The sequence below is a fragment of the Eretmochelys imbricata genome, chromosome 8 (genome assembly GCF_965152235.1).
Source record: "Eretmochelys imbricata isolate rEreImb1 chromosome 8, rEreImb1.hap1, whole genome shotgun sequence".
NCBI lineage: Eukaryota > Metazoa > Chordata > Testudines > Cheloniidae > Eretmochelys > Eretmochelys imbricata.
Genome location: NC_135579.1, coordinates 22,202,881 through 22,222,088, shown reverse-complemented (window position 1 = coordinate 22,222,088; position 19,208 = coordinate 22,202,881). Strand labels below are relative to the sequence as shown.

At 50.2% G+C, this 19,208-nt stretch overlaps 1 protein-coding gene across 1 annotated transcript; it reads right to left on the bottom strand.

Annotated features, from left to right (window-relative positions):
• Positions 1-1,427: 1,427 nt before the first annotated feature.
• Positions 1,428-18,212, bottom strand: ARHGEF37 (Rho guanine nucleotide exchange factor 37). The gene is made up of 12 exons (XM_077825133.1): positions 17,946-18,212; positions 16,698-16,821; positions 15,693-15,840; positions 13,158-13,357; positions 11,439-11,569; positions 10,566-10,670; positions 7,779-7,886; positions 6,595-6,924; positions 5,724-5,852; positions 3,375-3,570; positions 2,412-2,584; positions 1,428-1,661 (listed from the first exon to the last, which is right to left on the bottom strand). Exons 1-12 carry the CDS (start codon positions 18,210-18,212, stop codon positions 1,428-1,430), a joined length of 2,145 nt encoding a protein of 714 aa, XP_077681259.1.
• Positions 18,213-19,208: the final 996 nt, after the last annotated feature.

Here is a 19,208-nt window from a genome sequence, read left to right as displayed (position 1 = left end):
TGTCCCCTCTCAGTCTTCTCTTCTCTAGCCTAAACAAACCCAATTTTTTCAATCTTTCCTCATAGGTCATGTTTTCTAGACCTTTAATCATTCTTGTTGCTCTTCTCTGGACTTTCTCCAATTTATCCACATCTTTCCTGAAATGTGGCACCAGAGCTGGACACAGTACTCCAGTTGAGGCCTAATTAGCGCGGAGTAGAGCGGAAGAATTACTTCTCGTGTCTTGCTTACAACACTCCTGCTAATACATCCCTGAATGATGTTTGCTTTTTTTGCAACAGTGTTACACTGTTGACTCATAGTTAGCTTGTGGCCCACTATGACCCCCAGATCACTTTCCACTGCACTCCTTCCTAGGCAGTCATCTCCCATTTTGTATGCGTGCAACTGATTGTTCCTTCCTAAGTGGAGTACTTTGCATTTGTCCTTATTGAATTTCATCCTATTAACTTCAGACCATTTCTCCAGTTTGTCCAGATCATTTTGAATTATAATCCTACCCTCCAAAGCACTTGCAACCCCTTGCAATCCCAGCTTGGTATCGTCTGCAAACTTTATGAGTGCACTCTCTGTGCCATTATCTAAATCACTGATGAAGATATTGAACAGAACCAGACCCAGAACTGATCCCTGCGGGACCCCACTCGTCATGTCCTTCCAGCATGACTGTGAACCACTCATAACTACGCTCTGGGAACCATTTTCCAACTAGTTATGCGCCTACCTTATACTAGCTCTATTTAGGTTGTAGTTCCCTGGTTTGTTTATGAGCAGATCATGCAAGACAGTATCACAAGCCTTATTAAAGTCAAGATATACCACATCTACTGCTCATCCCCATCTAAAAGGCTTGTTACCCTGTCAAAGAAAGCTATTAGGTTGGTTTGACACAATTTGTTCTTGACAAATCCATGCTTGCTGTTACTTATCAGCTTATTAGCTTCTAGGTGTTTGCAAATTGATTGCTTAATTATTTGCTCCATTATCTTTCCGGGTACTGAAGTTAAGCTCACTGGTCTGTAATTCGTTGGGATGTCCTTATGTCCCTTTTTATAGATTGGCACCATATTTGCCCTTTTCCAGTCCTCTGGAATCTCTCCCATCTTCCATGACTTTTCAAAGAGAATTGCTAATGGCTCAGATGGTGCAGACACAAACACACCCTCACACCTTCATGCCCTCTTCCATGACAACACAAAAGGCACCCTCAGACTAACACACACACACACACACTTTCCCGCACACAAAGTTCCCTGTGCAAAATTCTATGTCAGTAGTTTTTGTCCTTTCCGTTCTCAGTCCAGTGGGGCCTCTTCATTTCTTTGCCAGCTCATTCTCCAGCTTTACTCACTGCATGTGCCAAGCCTCTTTGGGGAGAGGGGTGGGTAGGGGAGTGAATCACTCATTCCTGAACATTGTTTCTGCAACTATGTTTGCTGAGTTGGTAGAGACCAAGCAGGCAAGCTCCAACCGCCCAGCTCCTGGGTGGGGACCATCATCAGGTAACTGGAAGGTACGTAGCCCCGCTGTCCATTGACTTCCACCAGGCTCCACTCCTTGCTTCCCTTCTTATCGTGAGGTTCCAGCACCGTCAGCAGCTGCCCTGCCTGCAGACTGACCTCATGGGGGCTCCTGGCTGTGAATGCATAACCTGCAACCACCTGGAAAAGGCAAGGAGATGGTACAGAAAACCCTCATTGGAAAGAAGATCCAAAGGGGAGCAGGACCTGGGGGCTAAAGTGAAGATGAATGGAAGAATCCCACTCATTTAGGTCTTATCAATTCAGAGAGGTGTGCATGGGTGTGGATTTTCAGAAGCACTGGCTACCTGTTTGGTTTTGAGAGGAATTCAAGGAGTTAGTTACTGTCATTTAAGCCATGACTGCCCTGGGCCGCACTCTCTGAGTGATGAGACCGTCAGAGTTAAATGTTGCACCCAGGATTTACAAAGGGACAGTGTAATGTTACAAGCCAAAAGGACATTTACAGTTGTCTGTGCAGAGGGTTAATCAAACCTCATCTTTTCTGAGCATCTTCTGATCATTGCAGGGGTCAGGGAGGCCTTTTCCTCTAGCTAGAACATTGTACAATAGTCAATTGCACATGGAGGAAGTCCCTTTCTTCTGCACTGGTTAGGCACTGGTCAATGTTAGAGAGGAAATACCAAACTGGATGGGCCACGGATCCAGTCTGTGCTGTCCGTTCACAGCTTCCCTAGAAGTGGTTACAGACATGGCCAAGTATGTCCTGAGTATACACATGTGCATGTTGTGAGTTTGGCTGTAAGTGCTTCCCCCACTCCTGTGCTGTATATGTGTGCAGGTACTGGATGTGCCCAGGGCAGCTATACGCACAGAGGTGGGTGTAATGACTGAACAAACGTAGGTGCCTGCAGGTGTCTCCACACCCACCTGGAAAGCCGGAGGGGTGATGAGGACCTGTGGCCTGGGTGTTTCGGGTAAGGTGTAAGAGTGTCGTCTTCTCTCAGCTCCAGCGTCCGGGGCCAGCATCTGCATCCTGGGCTTTTGACTTTGGACCAGATGATATGGTTGGAGTTTTCCAGCCAGGACATAGCCTCGGTGACCTGTAAGACACACAGACTCAGTCAGGCTGGGCACCAATTACCTGTTCTTCTTTTGTGGATGGATTCAAGCATAGGGGAAGAAGGAAGGGATTACTCTGGCAACACCCTGGCATAGTGCAAGGCTGCACAGCTCTGCTGCTGCACCTCTCTGCTATCTGGCTGACTGGCCCCACCGTGAAGCACCACAAAGGGATTCTGAGATCTTGCTGAGCACAGGGGACCAGGCTGCGGCACATCACTAATGCTCCCTGGGGAATCAATGTGGCAAAACCTGAGCACTATGTGTAATGGCCTGTGGCTACAGACATATTAGAACTGGGCAAAAATGGGGGTGGATCTGAGTTTGGCAAAACCAGGGGAGGGTCACATCTAGCTCCTGTTTCATCCAATTCCAGGAAGTTCAGGCTGGTTGAGATAAATGGTTCTGCTTCAGGCCTATCTCCAAAATACACACGTGGAACAGAATTCACAACCTTCTGTTCTCTCAGTGCATCGAGCTCTGTCCTGTGAGTTCCACCAGCAAACCTCTGATGTATTCCACCCACAAGTGAGCAGTCAAGGAGAATGGATCTCAGTAAGGTTGCTCCAGAGAGAAAAGAGATACAGCCATAGAGCCGAGCAGTCTCTGCTTCCCCAGAAATTCCCAGATGGAAGGCTCCCTAGGGACAGTTCACCAACCCAGAGCACTTTACTTTGTCAGAACATAGTTCTCCCTTCTGTTTTTTACGCTGGCTTGAGGAACCTTTAATGTCAGGGAAAAAGAGAAGGTTCCTGTAGTCCTTGCAAGTACCTCCAGCATCCACTAGCCATCTGTTAGTGTTGCCTTTGGTGTCCATTTCGTGCAGGAGAGCTACTATCTGTCCCCTCTGCAGGGTCAGGTCCAGATCTTTGCTGCCACTGATGTTGCTTGTCAGCTGGTAGAGCTTGTCTGGGCCATGTTTGTTGACAAGTGAAAGGACCCTGCGCTCCTCAGCAGGGCTGAGAGGCTAATGGGGAGTAAGACACAGGGAGAACAGAGTCAGAAAATGTTCCCTACTATGAGATCTTACCCTCAGAGTGTGTTTACTTTCTGGATTACTGGGGGTTATGTCATGATCAGTGTCAGCCAGGGTAGGGACTCCAGTCAGTTGCAGTAAAACATCTGATCAGCTTCAGGGTATGAAGCTGGGTCTCCAGAGCTAAGGGATCCACCCTAGGCCATTGTAGCCTGATGTGGAGGATTCCCTGGCTCACCACAATTACCAGCCAACCATTGTCAAGGAGTCAAAACCAGTAGCATGGCTGCTGCAAAGTCCTCGGCATTGCCATTGGCTGTCCCTAACCTCACTTGCTTCCCAATGGGATGTTCTCCTTCATTTGTGAAATACTGAGAATCTATGATCTTCCAGAAAACACCATCCTGGCTACTGTGGATGTAGAAGCCCTCTACACCAACATTCCACACAAAGATAGACTACAAGCTGTCAGGAACATTGTCCCCAATAATGTCACGGCAAACCTGGTGGCTAAACTTTGTAACTTTGTCCTCACCCATAACTATTTCACATTTGGGGACAATGTATACCTTCAAGTCAGCGGCACTCCTATGGGTACCCACATGGCCCCATAGCATGCCAACATTTTTATGTCTGACTTAGAACAACACTTCCTCAGCTCTTGTCCCCTAACGCCCCTACTCTACTTGCGCTACATTGATGACATCTTCATCATCTGGACCCATGGAAAAGAAGCGCTTGAGGAATTCCACCATGATTTCAACAATTTCCATCCCACCACCAACCTCAGCATGGACCACTCCACATAAGAGATCCACTTCCTGGACACTACAGTGCTAATAAGCAATGGTCACATAAACACCACCCTATGCCGGAAACCTACTGACCGCTATACTCACTCACATGCCTCCAGCTTTCATCCACACCACATCACACGATCCATTGTCTACAGCCAAGCTCTAAGATACAACTGCATTTGCTCCAATCTGTCAGACAGAGACAAACACCTACAAGATCTCTATCAAGCGTTCTTACAACTACAATACCCACCTGCTGAAGTGAAGAAACAGATTGACAGAGCCAGAAGAGTACCCAGAAGTCACCCACAACAGGACAGGCCCAACAAAGAAAGTAATAGAAAGCCACTAGCCGTCACCCTCAGCCCCCAACTAAAACCTCTCCAGCGCATCATCAAGGATTGAGAACCTACCCTGAAGGACGACCCATCACTCTCATAGATCTTGGGAGACAGGCCAGACCTCGCTTACAGACAGCCCCCCAACCTGAAGCAAATACTCACCAGCAACCACACACCACACAACAAAAACACTAACCCAGGAACCTGTCCTTGCAACAAAGCCCGTTGCCAGCTCTGTCCACATATCTATTCAAGGGACACCATCATAGGACCTCATCTCATCAGCTACACCATCAGAGGCTCGTTCACCTGCACATCTACCAATGTGATATATGCCATCATGTGCCAGCAATGCCCCTCTGTCATGTACATTGGCCAAACTGGACAGTCTCTACGCAAAAGAATAAATGGACACAAATCAGACGTCAAGAATTATGACATTCAAAAACCAGTCAGAGAACACTTCAGCCTCCTTCAACACTCAATTACAGACCTAAGAGTCGCAATTCTTCAACAAAAAAACTTCAAAAACAGACTCCAACGAGAAACTGCAGAACTGGAATTAATTTGCAAACTGGACACTATTAAATTAGGCTTGAATAAAGACTGGGAGCGGATGAGTAATTATACAAATTAAAAACTATTTCCCCATGCTAATTTTTCCCCTACTGTTACTCACACCTTCTTGTCAACTAATGGGTTTGAAATGGGCCATCCTGATTATCACTATAAAAGTTTTTTTTCCCTGCTGATAATAGCCCACCTTAATTGATTAGTCTCGTTAGAGTTGGTATGGCAACCCCCATTTTTCCATGTTCTCTGTGTATATATATCTTCCTACTGTATTTTCCACTGCATGCATCTGATGCAGTGGGTTTTTAGCCCATGAAAGCTTATGCCCAAATAAATTTGTTAGTCTCTAAGTTGCCACAAGTACTCCTCATTCTTTTTCCTGTCTTCTCAGCCATCTGATGGGAGGAGGTGCTTGGCTCCTCCCTGCTCCTACCTGTACCACAGGGCTCGGCATGACCGTCTCAAATTTCTGGCAGAAGGAGTTAAGCTGAGCACCAGACTGGCTTAAAGTGTCCTTCACCATCTTCCAGAAAGTAGGTAGAGGGATGTGGCTATGCGGTAGCTGTAGAAAGACACACTGGAATTAGAGATCGCAAGGGAGAAGGGCTGTGCAGACAGAAATCCATGGGAAGGGTATCAGGAAGAGGAGAAACAGAAAGAAAGGGAATCAGAAACCCAAAGAGAACAAGAGTTTCTACATTTCAAGAAACCGGAACAATCTCTCAGGTCCCCCTCATCAACACAAGATGCTCCTATCTGACTTTGAATCATAGCTCCTCCCCATGTGTACAATGGTCAGTGATACTGTCAGGACTTAGAGGAGGGCTCCTAGGAGATCAAGAATATTCTGGCTTGATCAGGCTATCTCCTCAGGGCAGGAACTCTCGTCTTGTTCTGCATCTGTACAGCACCTAGTGCAGTGGGGTCCAGGTCTACAACGGGGACCCTCGGCACTAGCACAATTCAAATATTAATAGTAACCCTCAGCCACCATGGGGAACTCCCCAAGAGGGGGTAGGGCCACCCGTAGCAGTCTAGGAGAAGCAACTCCAGCCAGCCCAAAGAAGAAGGGAAATAGACACGTGCAAATAAAAGTGCAGCCTGCGGGGAGAGCTCAGTGCATCTGCCTGTGGAGAGTCAGGGTGGGAGGAAAGCAGCCTGCTGCTACCCAGGCAGAAACCTCTCCTGGTGCTCCCCCCAACCCCGTGCCTGTGGGTCTTAGTGGTGTGTGGCTGTCAGCTGAGGCCAGGCACAAGAGCTTCTAGCTCATGCTAGCTCAGTACGCACCCATGGGTCTCCGTTACCTGGGCCAGCTCTATTTCAGCCTCTTGGAGCACCTGCTTTGCCAAGTCCCTCTGAAGGGCCACAAGTGAGCGCAGTATCTGCCCCAGCCACTGCATGGCCACCTGGTTGAAGGTGGGGAGCTCGGACACCAGTAGGGTGTTGATGGCAAGGTAGGTGTTCATGGTGGCTTCCTCATTGTAGGTCACGTTGCCTATCTCACACTTCTTCTCCTCGATCTCCTCATAGTCCAGCAGCTTGTCCAGGCGCTTCCTGATCAGCTGCTGCGGTCCCTTCAGAGTCTCTGACAGGCTGCAGAGTGGCTGGTAAACCAGCCGGTCCAGCTGACTCCTCTGTTGGAGAGAACCCAGAAGCACCCCAGTGAAATCCTGATGTCCCCAGATCTGCCAGCCATGCAGCACAGTGCTCCAGCCTGAACATCAGAAACAGCATGGGGGACCCTTGAACTCCAGGCTCTCCAGGCCTGTCACAGAGGAGAGCATTAGCGCCCAACTCTCCTGCGTGGCTGGCAGCCATGAGAGAAGGGAATTGTCATGTCTGCAGAGAGCAACTTCTGGCTCCTACTGACTTGACGTAAGGGAAGCTTCCACTGGGCTCACCAAGGAGGCCTTCTGCCGACAGACCCCAGGAAGCTCCCATTATGATCCCACCAGACTCCACACATGGTTTGTATCTTCTCAGGCACCTCTCCACCGGTAGCCAGACACAACAGGCATCCTTCCCTGGATGTTTATTCGGACACTAAGAGCCACCCACCCACCTCATTCTGAGCCAGTGAAACTGCAGCAGTGAGCAGCGTGGGGCACAAGACAGAGAGCAGACTTCAGAGGGTGTTGAGTCCCCAGGCGATAAGCAGCCATCGTGGAATGAAACAGGCAGGGTGCTAGAGGGGTGGGGGAACGTATAGTTGAGTGAGGTGCCCAAGTTCTGACTGCGGGGAGGAGTCAGAGAACCCCTAGAAGTGGTGGGAGGGCTGGGGCTGAGGCACATGATGGAGCTCCCTATGGAGTACCGTTCAGGAGGCAAGTCAAATAGCGAGTGTAATTGCCTTTCCCACAGTCCTCTCTTCGGATGCAGTCCTGCCCTCACTGCCTGCTGTAAGCTAATGAGAACAGCCCTGGGGTGGGACCTGCAGGGCCAGCGCTAGGCTCCCTGCCCACATAGATGTAAGTGAGGTGGCACTCACAAACTCCGGGAAGATGGTGCGACAGAGCGTTCCCGCCAGGCGGCGATACTGCTGGGCAGCTCCTTCCATTTCCAGCTCGCACTCCTGTGGTTTGGAAAGGAGGAAGACCTGGGAGGGGGGGGGAAAAGGGGCTGAGAACCCTAGAATTGTCCATGTGTGTTAAAACCTGGGAGATGCCCAGGGCAGTGTCAGCCTTCCCTGAAGGCAGGTTCAGAATGGGACCTACTCCTTTTCCTACAGCCCTCTGTAAACTCCAGGCACTTGTTATCTCTTCCACCCAAAGCTCCTGTCCTCTTTTCTTTGAGAATAAAAACTGCAGCAGCTGTCCTGCATTCTACAGTATCCAACCAGTGCACTCAGGCTGATTCTCCCAAGCTACCTAAAATAACAAACCAATGGATTCAGCCTGGCATTTCCAAGTTATCCTAAAATACCAAAGCAGTGTTTGTAGACCAGTGTTCCAAGCAGCTCTCTGGTAGCAAACCAGTTTGTGCATGCAATGCTCAGGAATGACCCCCAGGTCAGGGTGCACAAACCACGTGGCAAGAGCCACCCTACAGTAACAAACAGGTGCCCGCAGCCCAGTGACCACAAGAAACCCTGCAGAAACCCAAACCTCCACTTGGTTTGAGATCTTGTTGTCAAGTTTCCAGGGCTGCTGCACTCTCCCCTGGAGCAGTATGATTGGGGCTGCTTTCGTACTCCCTGGCATGTAGTGTTTGGAGCTCAGGCAGCGTGGCTAACATGAACACTCATGCTGCACAGAGGACTTAGCTGACACTCTCTGCCAGGGAGGCTGTGACTGGGGGACTCATGCAAAGGGAGAGGAGCTGGCAAAACAGATGTCCCAGGTCTCCTAGAGGGACAGCCTGAGCTCCTAGAGGCTTTGGTTCGACCTTTCCTCTCATGGGCAGCATCTCTCTCAGTGCAGTGGCCCACTGCTGCCCTTCAACGGCAGCATTCAGTCCAGAGGGGAGAATCCAACCCATAATGCTCTGGCCCAGAGATGGGAGCACCACCCACTCAGCCATAAGGATCCCTGCCTGAGGGCAGCTGCTGAGGTGCCGAACTCCCTGCTCTCACAGCTGGATGGGTTTTCTTCCTCTTCAGAGGAATAGTCGCCAGGCCACTCAAGAGGGGCTTCCATGTGCCGTTCCCACCAGCCTGGGCTGCCTTGGAGTACTGGCAGAAGGTGCTTTCTTGGCTCAGACTGAGCTAATGACTCCTCTGTCCCAGGTGCACTCCTGCTCTCCCCCACCCTCCACCAGAGGAGGAGGAGGTCGTGTCCCAGGGAATGCAGCTCCCTTTTCAGGCCCTCATTGCTACTGAAAAGGTGGGAACCAGAAGCAGCGAAGATGATGGGGGGAGGTATCTTTGGCCCCTCCACCACTGAGGTGGCTGTTGTGTCTGAGACCTCTGAGCCGCACTGGGGTCTGGGTTTTTTACAAATAGTGATTTGGCTGTCTGCTGGTGGCTGAGGGACGGCATGTGCAGATGAATAAGGAGGATCAGACTGGAGGGATTAAGGAGCTGCCAACCTGCCAAACGGTGCATTAGGAGATCAGGTCATTTCTGTGCAGGAGATCACATCATCTCAAGCTTTTATTAATATTTACCAGAGGATTTCCCTCGGGCAGGGATGGGACACACTCCTTTCCTCAGGCACTTCTAAAGGCTGTGTCTGATCACAGCCCTGCCCAGCCAGACCACTGAGTTTATTGTCCTGGGTGCTCAGCCCTATTCCCTGACTCCTGGTGCCGTGGTGTGAAAACAGTAGCGATGGTAAAGACCTTTCAGGGCATCCAGCTCAGCACCCTGGGGCCAAGGCAGGATTGTTCTCCAGGTCTTTTTCCAGGCTAGTTTCAAAAGTCCCACAGGATGGGGCTTCCACCATTTCCTTGGGAGACTATTCTGCACACTAGCATGTCACTGGCATCCCAGAATATGTTTCCTTTCCTTAATTTCATCCCATTCCTCCCAGTTCCAGCCCCAAAGAATTCCTGAGTTTCATGGGGCTTTAAGCCCTTCCTGTATTTATAAAGGGCTATTCGGCCCCTTCTCCTCCTCTCTTAGCCTAGCCTGTTTAGCACTTCTCATTGCTCTTTACGAGTCCATCCCTCCAGCCCCCTGGGCCTTTTGGATGCTCTTCTCGGAGCGCCCTGCAGTTTGTCAAGATCTACCTGGCAACACTGCATCTAGAGACGAAGGCAGGCCACCATACCCAGGCCATCTCCCACAGAGAGATGCCACCTGGTGGGAAGGCTGAGAAGCAAGCCAATCGGGTCTTCAAAGGAGGAAAGCCAGGGCACTAGCTCACTGTGTCACCCTGTGTCCTTGTTCCCAATGTGTCAGCCTTAGTGTTGGAAAGAGTCCTTCTCATGCAGCATGGGGATTTCAGAGCCTGAATAACCCTGGGACCTTTTATAGCACCGTACGTCTTCTAAACATGGTGCAGTTATTATTTTATTTATTCCTCACATGGGGTGAACTTCACCTCTGGGCAGAGAATCAGTACAAGGCCCAGGCATTGTTTCAATCGCAGCTCAGTCTGGGGACTTAAGCAATGCACAGACCTTACATGACCCCTCTGCACCTTCTGTGAGCCCTCTGCACAGGGTTGGATTTCACCCATCAGAAATACGGCCCCAATTCTGCTAGGTGCCGAGCACCCTCAGCTCTCATTGGTTTCAGGTGGAGTTGAAGGTGCTTGAGCGATCCACAGGAGCTTGCCCAGGATGCCTCTGTAGGTCTCTCACCCCCAGGTATTATGGGATGAGTGGGCTTTACCTGCAAATTGTTCAGGTAAGAGGTTACGTTCTCCTTCAGCTCAGTCACACCAGACGCCAGGAATTGAAACTTTTCCTCCAGACGGTCAAATTCTTTGTCCTCTGTCTGAAAGTCAATGGGAAGAAGATATACTGTGGGCTCCTGGACAGGAAATCGGTCCATTGACTAGTCTGAACAGGCACAGTGCTCCTGCTGTCTTGTGGAATGGACTGGATTGCAACACCAAATGGATTGGAATATAGACAGTTCTTGGTGGACACAGAGGGTGAAATTCTGGGAGCTTTGCCAATGGCTTCAACAGGCCCAGAACTTTGCCCAGAATGTACTTGCCTGGTGGTAGGAATGCATGCAGGATAGAGGCTGGGCATAGAAAGGCCTTCAGTGGACTTGGGAGAACGCACTAGCCACAGCCTGCAGGAAGGGTCCACCCCACTGGATTTGTTTCCCTTCCTAAACCTTTAGGAGCTGAGCAAGCTGCCTCTACAATGCTCCAAGACTTTGCTCACCAGGGGATCAAGAGAGTGAATTTGATACTTGAACTCAGATCACTAGGCCAGGCTTTAAATTTAGGATAAATGACCACAAGTAGGTCACATGAGGACTTAAGTATCTCACATGATATCAGCATGGATCACATGACCTCAGTGTTGATAAGACCTCAGTGTGGCTCACCCATGTTTCACACATCACATTTGCAGATACACGTGATGGCCAGTGTTAAGCCACAGAAAGGCTACCTGTGAAAAACAGGTGCTTTCAGTAAGCAGCACCCAACTCCTGCTGCCCTTGGTTGAACTGTTTTCCTCCTACCTATGTCACTAGCATATACACATTGTATTGTTACTAGGAGCCGGATGTGAGCAGGAGCCTCACCTTGGGCACAATGCCCGCTTCATGCATGAAGAGCCGGCTCAACCGCATGGTCTTCTTGGCAATGGAGTGCTTGTTGAGCCGGCCAAGGCGCTCCCGCAGCGTCAGCTGCTCGACCTTGCTGTATTTGGTTGCTGCCTCAGGACAGAAGGGGAGGAAGATAAACAGGTGAGGGATCAAGGAACCTCTGAGCCTGGGTTCCTCCTGGGGATCACATCTCATTCAGTTCTTTGGGGCCCAAATGCAGAGCACTGACCCCTCATAAAGGGAAGAGAGTATAACTGAAGCTGTAAATGACCTACCTGCTTACTCCATTATATTCCTTCCTGTAGTTCTCCCCTGGACACTCTTACCCTCCTCCTTGCCTCCTATAGTTTGACACACACTTCTCATTTGAATTAGACTAGAAGCTCTCCAGCCAGGGACTGTCTCTTGCTAAGTGTTTGTGCAGTGCCTAGCACAATGGGGCCCTGGTCCCTGCAGGTGCTACTGTGATACAAATAATAAGAAATAAGGTAGGAATAGTCATAAGAATAGTAAAACACAAAGAAAGGATTGTAGGAAATGTAACATGACTAATCAGACTGATTAGTGGAAAGAGAAAGACAACTCAAACCATTAACAGAGTAGAATATTCAGACATGAAAGGCCAATGTGGTTTCATGTGTGCAAACCACTATAGGTATGCAGTGTTTCCTCTAATTTTTTAGGTCCATGTGCGGAATTAATTTTGTTATGTGCACGAATATAGAGGTGATGTCTGGGAGGGGCTCAGGGCTGGGGCAGAGGATTGAGGTCCAGGGGTGTGTATGATGGCTCTGGCTGGGGGTGCGGGCTCTGGGATGGGGCCAGGTACAAGGGGTTCAGGGTGAAGGAGGGGGATCAGGGCAGGGCAGAGGGTTGGGGTGTGTGTGGGGGTGATGGTTCTGGCTCGGGGTGTAGGCTCTGGCCTGAAGGAGGGGCTCCTCTCCCTCGGCCATGGCAAGTCTGGGGCAGGTCCGTGCTGGGGCCGGGGAGAGATGTGCCTCCCCCCGCTGCGGCAGGTCCATGCTGGGGCTGGTGGGGAGGGGCGCCTCTCCCCACCGCAGCTCTGAACCCCTGCGTCGGGCTTAATAGGCAGCTGCACGGCCACGCAGCTTAGAGGGAACTTAAGGTATGACTCAGTGCTGGCACAAGTGACCGGCTGGAGAAATGTGTGTGTCGCTAGGTACCACTGCAATGTATCAAGGTGAATTGCTTGGTTGAATACAAATAATTTAGAAAAAGAATTCAGAAAGTATTTTAAAAGCCTGTTTTTATTTGGTACCATTGGGGAGGGTTGTTTCCTCTTTGCTTTTCTCAGCTCTGAGAGGGACAACAGATTGGTCAGTTTCATGATTGTTTTTAGTCAGTTTCACTTCAGGGATCCCCTGCACAGGGCAGTTTGTTTTGCAATGAGTAGTATTAGCATAGTAATAATATTACTCAAGTACCCGGAGGGCATAACTGAGATCAGGACCCCACTGTGCTAGATGCTGCTAGAGACTGTCCCTGTTGGAAGTGTTTACAATCAAGACAAACAGAGGGTGGGAGAAAGGAAGGGTTCTTCCACTGCAGGTTAAAGCCAGACTAAAAACTGTTTTCAATGGAATAACAATGAGTCAAGACGTTTCAGTTTGATCTTGGGTTTTACAGACCCTCCGTCATTCTGACAAGGCCTTTAACATGCCAGTTCCTCCTCACCTACTTCCTTGCGCCTCTTGTACTCGTTGATGTTGGCATTAATCTCGAGCATGGCGCTGGCTGCGCTCTGCAGGGCAGCGTAGGCTTTGTCCCTGGCTGACGTGTTCTCCAGGATCTTCTGCAGCAGCAGTGGGTACTTGGTGATCCTCTGCACTGGCATCACCAGGAAGAAGCTCAGGTCTGAAGCACCCGTGTGTGGCCTGCATGAGAAGCGAATGGGGAGGATTAGGGTCTTGAGTACAGCTGAACTCGGGCAGGGCTTTAAGCCCTTCCTTCCTGTCCACAGTTGGGTGAGAGACCCCTGAGCTTTCAGATGTACCCAGTCATGAGGGTGGAGGCAGGGGGGGCAAATGGGCATCAGACACCTGTGATGTAATGAGGGTGATCACCTTCAAAGAAACTCCGTTTCACAATAAGGTCCCAGGCTAATTGCATCCATCCCCTGAATCCATGTGACGTGTGTAGCAGCCCTCCCCCCCACCCCCAAAGGACACCACTGTGGGGAGGATCCTCTGTGCACATCACAGATGGGCAGTACCGTTGCTCCCATTTTCTCTTCAAATTCATGGCCAGTTCCCCAGCTGCTGAAAATCAGTTTCTCTGTAGCTACAATGACTGCAGTGGAGGTTTGCTGATTTACACTAGCTGAGGACCTGGCCTCCTGTGCTGGGGAGCTCACTGTCAGGTGCTCAGGGATTTCCAGGCCATGAAGCCCTGATCTCAGCCTTCCAAAGGGAAGCAGGCAACGCCCATGAACCGTCACCCCTCAGAGCTGTGCTAAGCCACTGCGATGACTGTCTCTGCCAGCACCAGTCAGGGAGTGACCCGAAGGACACTGCCAGCCGCGGACGGATTTCCTTGCTTCATTACACAGTGCCCCGTTTGTTTAGTGAACAGGTCCTAGGATTGATTCTTGTCTTGGGGACAGAGAGAGGGAAAGGGAGACAAAGACAGTGACTAGCTGCCTTTAGCAGAGAATGAGTGCTGCAGGCTGACCAGCCTTCCTCCCAGCAGCGTGGCAGGCACCATTCACTAGAGATTTTGTGGCAAGATCCATGGAGGCACAGCATAAGAAACCCCAGCAACTGCTTCCCCTCCTATCAGTGCTCCACCTAATAGGGCGACTAGGGCAGTGAGAGTGTCAGCAGCAAGCCCATGTCAGCTCTTGCCCCAGGTCATGCTGAGGACGTCTCGCAATCCACTGGCAGGCCCCTTTCCGCCTGTGGGTGATGTTTTCCCACTTGCTGGCTGGGGGAGGGGAGGAGGCACAAGCTGCATGTGCTCTCTCAGTTATCAGCCTCGCCTATTGTCCAGCTTTGGAAGGATGAGCCAAGGGTCCAAGACAGGGACCAAGGTCCAAGGCAAATGCAGCACAAAGCAAGGCCTAGCATTTCTGATCCTTCCCTGTCAACAGATTAACACCCCCCCGTCCGTCACGTGTGTTGGGGACAGCAGTGATATTCTCGGAATGCTGGTGGGGCCCCCTCCACACACCTCCAATTATTCCTTCTCCCGTTCCCATTCCAATGTCCTTTTCTGTCCAGTAGGACTAGATGGGTCTCCCTTCAGAGCTTGTTAAGGTGGTTTCTTAGTTGGCCCAAGGGGGGCGATATTGAGGGAGGATGGATCTGCCACCAGGAGCTGAGCACATGGTCAGACACAGGGGTCGAGGCACTGAGAATGCAGTCAGGGTCCCCCACCCCTTAAGGCAGTGCAGGGCCATAGGGCTGCCCCCCAAACCTCATTTCATCCTCTTCAGTCCCTAGGCACGTTCCCTGCTGACACGGCCCCTGACCCCACTTTTGTTCAGAAGGTGAATTATTGGGGTGTGAGGGCAGCCTCTCCCCGTGACCCCAGATTGGAAGGAGATTTCACTCTCCAAATTCAAACACCATGGCCGAGCAGACAGATACCCCAGAGGAGAAAGGAAAATCCAGCCTCTGCTGAGGCTGGTCTCTCATATCTAAAGAAGACTGTGACCACCTGCACCAGAATGAGGGGGAAGGGGAATGGTGCTATCAGGACAACACTTCGGTTCCTGGGTCACAGCTTCCCATGGGAGCATCAGTAGCTGTCTGGGGTGGCTGTGAGCGATCGCCATTCCTCATCTCCGATCTCCTGCTGAAGCAGAATTACTCAGTCCCTTGCAAATGAGTCTTCCCCATACCTTGGGAATGTCCATAAACCACAGGCCAGTCCTCACAGTGCTTCCTACAAAGCACCATGGCAACTGGACCAGAGGATTCTGGGACACAGAGATGCATAATTTTGCCAGAGGGCTGAAGGAGGTTGCGGTGTAAAGATGGTTACCAACCCCTGTTTCAGGGTGCATGATCCAGCCAGCTGACTGAGGACATGTGCCCCCAGCAGCAGCTTCTCTGGTCAGGAGGACAGGGACATCCAGCTAGTCCAGCCAGCTGTGTAAACTGAATGTGCTTCCAAGGCATGCCCAGTCCATCCTGGATAAAAAGTGCCATTCAGGCCAAAGCATAGTTAGCTTCACCAAGAGAGCTGGGGAACAGATACAGCACTTACACCATCGTATTCAGGGTCTCCACAATCTGCTGTTGCAACCTCGGGTCCTTCTTGTAACTCTCCACCAGCAGAAGGGCTTGCTCATAGCAGGCACAGTAAACCTTATAGATGCTCTCCATCTCCTCTTTGAACTCCTGGAACAAGGCACCTGGGCAGCAAAGTTACCAGACAGAGTCACGCTGGGGAGCCAGCCCCATTCCCCAGGGAGGGGCGTCCTCAACGCACACAGTGCCAGCACTATCATTAGCCTTCTGGCCAGCAGGTCAAAGAGAGACCAAGGACTGAATGGATATGGCAGCGAGGCACCCTTGAGGGAGATACCTCCAAGCTGCGGCTGAGGAACACTGGCAGGGGACACTGTGGAGGAAGACTTTGAAGGCTAGTGCAGAGATTGAGGTCTCCACTCTCCCCACTAGATGAGTAAGAGACGTTCAAAGTCACAGGAGGCTCCTCTCCACCCTGCTGGAAACTGGGGAACAGGGAACATGAGGAGATGGAGAGCAAACAAGACCAGGCCTTGCCCCAGCCAAATGTAGCCCAGCAATGGGCAACACTGCCCCTCAGGCACCCTATCCTAACCTGACTCTGATGTGCCCCAACCCTTCCATGGGCAGGTCCGATCCCGTGCCTCATGCAGCATGTATCCTGCAGGGTTAGGCTGTCAGTGATTATTTCACTAGCTCTGTGCAATCTGCTGAGATTAACACACAAGACCCAACAATTCCTCACCCTCAGGCTCTGGATTCCTGGGAGAAGCAGGACATGAGTACAACTCAGGCTGCTCTGGATTGCTGCCCATGGGCATGAGGCTGGCTGGGTCTGCCAGATCCGCAGACAGCTCTGCCACGGTAAATGTTTGGATATCAAGAGTGCCGAGGAAGACAAGGCTGACGGCTGTTAAGGTGAAGCAGGCCCCTTTTCCCCTGCTGCTGCCAGGCATCAGCGGTATCAGTTCAGTATCAGCCTGGCACACAGAGCCTTGCTCGCTGCCACCTTCACACTTACTGATCAGAAGCAGCTGCTCAGGCTCCTGGTTCACTGTTGCTTCCAGCCCTTTCAGGAAACGTTTGGAGACACAGAGGACGTCATCTATGTTAGAGAAAAGCCCTTCCAGGTCTATGTCAGGCAGCTGAAAGGCACAAGGAAGCCACAAGCAATCAGAATGAATTCAGTCCCACACTAGACACCAGCCTCCAGGCAGCAGCATGTGCATCCTTCAAGCCGTCCTCAGAAGTTGCACATGGAGCTGGCTGGAAAACAATTCCACTTCACAAAACATTTAGAGGTATCGAAATGTGGTAACATTCCACCTTTGGAGGCTCTGGGGATGGGGAGGCCCAGGCCCGCCCACATCTAAAGCTGCCCCACCCCCAGCCAAAGGGGAGGAGCCTCTGCACCCAGGTGTCAAAAGATTAGGGGGGACAACAAATGAAAGAAAAAAAAACAAAAAAAACATTTCAATGGAGAATGTAAATGAGACCTCTGGAAGTTTAACAGAGTGAGACACTCTGGCTCTCTATAGCCTGGCCTGATAGAAACCAGGGACTTGAACCTGGGTCTCCTACATCCTAGACCAGCATCCTAAACACTCCCATAGAATCAGAGTCAGTCTTTCATATTTTCTTTCCTTCCCACCCACCACGCACTGAAAAAAAGAGTCTAGTGTCAATGAAATGGCATTTGTCAAGGGAAACGTTTTGTTTATAATATTTTGACCAGCTCCAGCTGCATGCACAGGTTTCCACATCTAGTTGTACCCCTGCAGAAGTTCAGAGCTAGGCATTCAAACTGCACTGCATGTCCTCAGTTCACTTGTGCAAATGCACTTTGCGTGCCCCACTCTGGATGTTTGTGCATTTAAAAGCAGACATGAAAATCTCAATGGGTAAGAAGGTGCAAGTTCAGTGGCTATTTTTGAAGATCTGTCGCCTCATGTCACAGGTAATTCTATGGGGCAAAACTCCTCCAGGGTAACGGTCACTCTTTGAGGAGCTGGTGGAGGGTTCTGCCTCTGTGAATTTAAGAAGCTTCACTTTTGGGCTTGGATGTCAATCTTCCAGGACTGGTTAGACCCCTCCCCACCTTCTCTCCTGTGGAAGAGGCTGGTTAAAAGAGCCCTTCCATTGTACAGTGGAACAGGCTTGGCTCATACCAAGGGGAAACACAGTAGCTCCCATTTCAATCCGACACCAACAGAACATTCCCCACGTTGTGACTGACATCTCCATTGGGAGATTTTAGTCTAGCTCTCACCTGCTTTTGCCGTAGGTGGACCCGAATGTCACACACACACAGCTCAATGGTGTGGACATAACTGGCCTCTGTCTTGATCAGCTCTTCCACTGCCAGTCTTTGGTTCTGCTCTGCTCTGTCAAGGCATATCACCTCTTCATATATGGGGCACTCAGCTCCTGGTGTCTCCTTAGCAGACGGCTCATCTGAGCTGGAGCTCGCCATGTCAGCAGCAGGCTCTGAGAGAGGCAGAGAGCTCAGTTTAGAGCAATTCTGCAATTGACTCATCTCAGCAGCTTTATGCAGGACTATAATAAAGGCAGATGTTTTGATTCAGTGTTACTGAGTCACCTTTTGCCACTAGGTCTCCTTTTTTCATCCAGCCAAAACTGGTAGCAACCCAAAGTCATTATCACTCAATGGCTGTTTTGTGGCCCATGGGCAATAAATGTGGGGATCTCAGTCAGTGCTGTCTCAGTCCAGTGAAGAGATATTGATGCTCAGGCGTTGGCACGATAACAATAACCGATTACAATTCAGGGATTAAAAAAGTTACACTTTAGGGTTTGGCTTTGCAGCAAGAACAGGAGAAAACTGAAAAACATTATTCCAGCCCCACATAGTGAGTGCAGGACGGAGAAATAAAACAGGCTTGAGAGTAAGCTGTACATAGCCATAAAGCGCTGATTTCACTGACCCCAAGGGTTGGATTTTCAATTAGGTTAGACACAAAATATGCCGGAAGGTATTCACCAGATTTATGGGCACAATTACAGTGGCTGCATGCATGGATTGGGTAGATGCACCTTCAAACAGATAATTAGCTGCATGTGCAGGCATAGTTATCTGACCTGCATGTGCAATTGCAGTAGATGTGTGTGAAAAAATTAGATTTTCAATTGCAAATGAGCACCTAAGCTGCCTGAAAACCTGGGCCCAGAAATCCAAAGTACAGGGACCTCGGGCTATTCCATTCAATGAGTGTTAGATAATGGTGCTTCTTTTACTCTTTGCTTCTTTTCTGCATGTTCCTTTTGGACTGGGATTCTTTGTACTGTTTCCAACTTCACTTTAACTCTAACCATTTGGAATACTGCCTGCAGCTCAAGAGCTTTACTCAAAGTCCAGGGGGAGTCTTGCCATTTAGAAATGGGCAGATTTTTTGGTTTGCTGACAATTCTGAAAAATCAGGGGAAAATATGTTTTGGGTTAAATGGAAAACTAATTTTGAAAAAAATTTCAGCAAATCTAAAAGTTGCGGGGTGCGGAGTTTTGGGTCAGCAA

What these genes read in the sequence shown, in the direction of transcription:
- ARHGEF37 (XM_077825133.1), bottom strand. Translation starts at nt 18,212, where the DNA reads ATGAGTCAATTGCAGAATTGCTCTAAACTGAGCTCTCTGCCTCTCTCA. An exon ending in CAAGAGGCGCAAGGAAGTAG is followed by an intron (nt 11,570 to 13,157) that starts GTGAGGAGGAAC and finishes GTCCTGAGGCAG; the next exon opens with CAACCAAATACAGCAAGGTC. An exon ending in CTGAAATAGAGCTGGCCCAG is followed by an intron (nt 5,853 to 6,594) that starts GTAACGGAGACC and finishes GTCTTTCTACAG; the next exon opens with CTACCGCATAGCCACATCCC.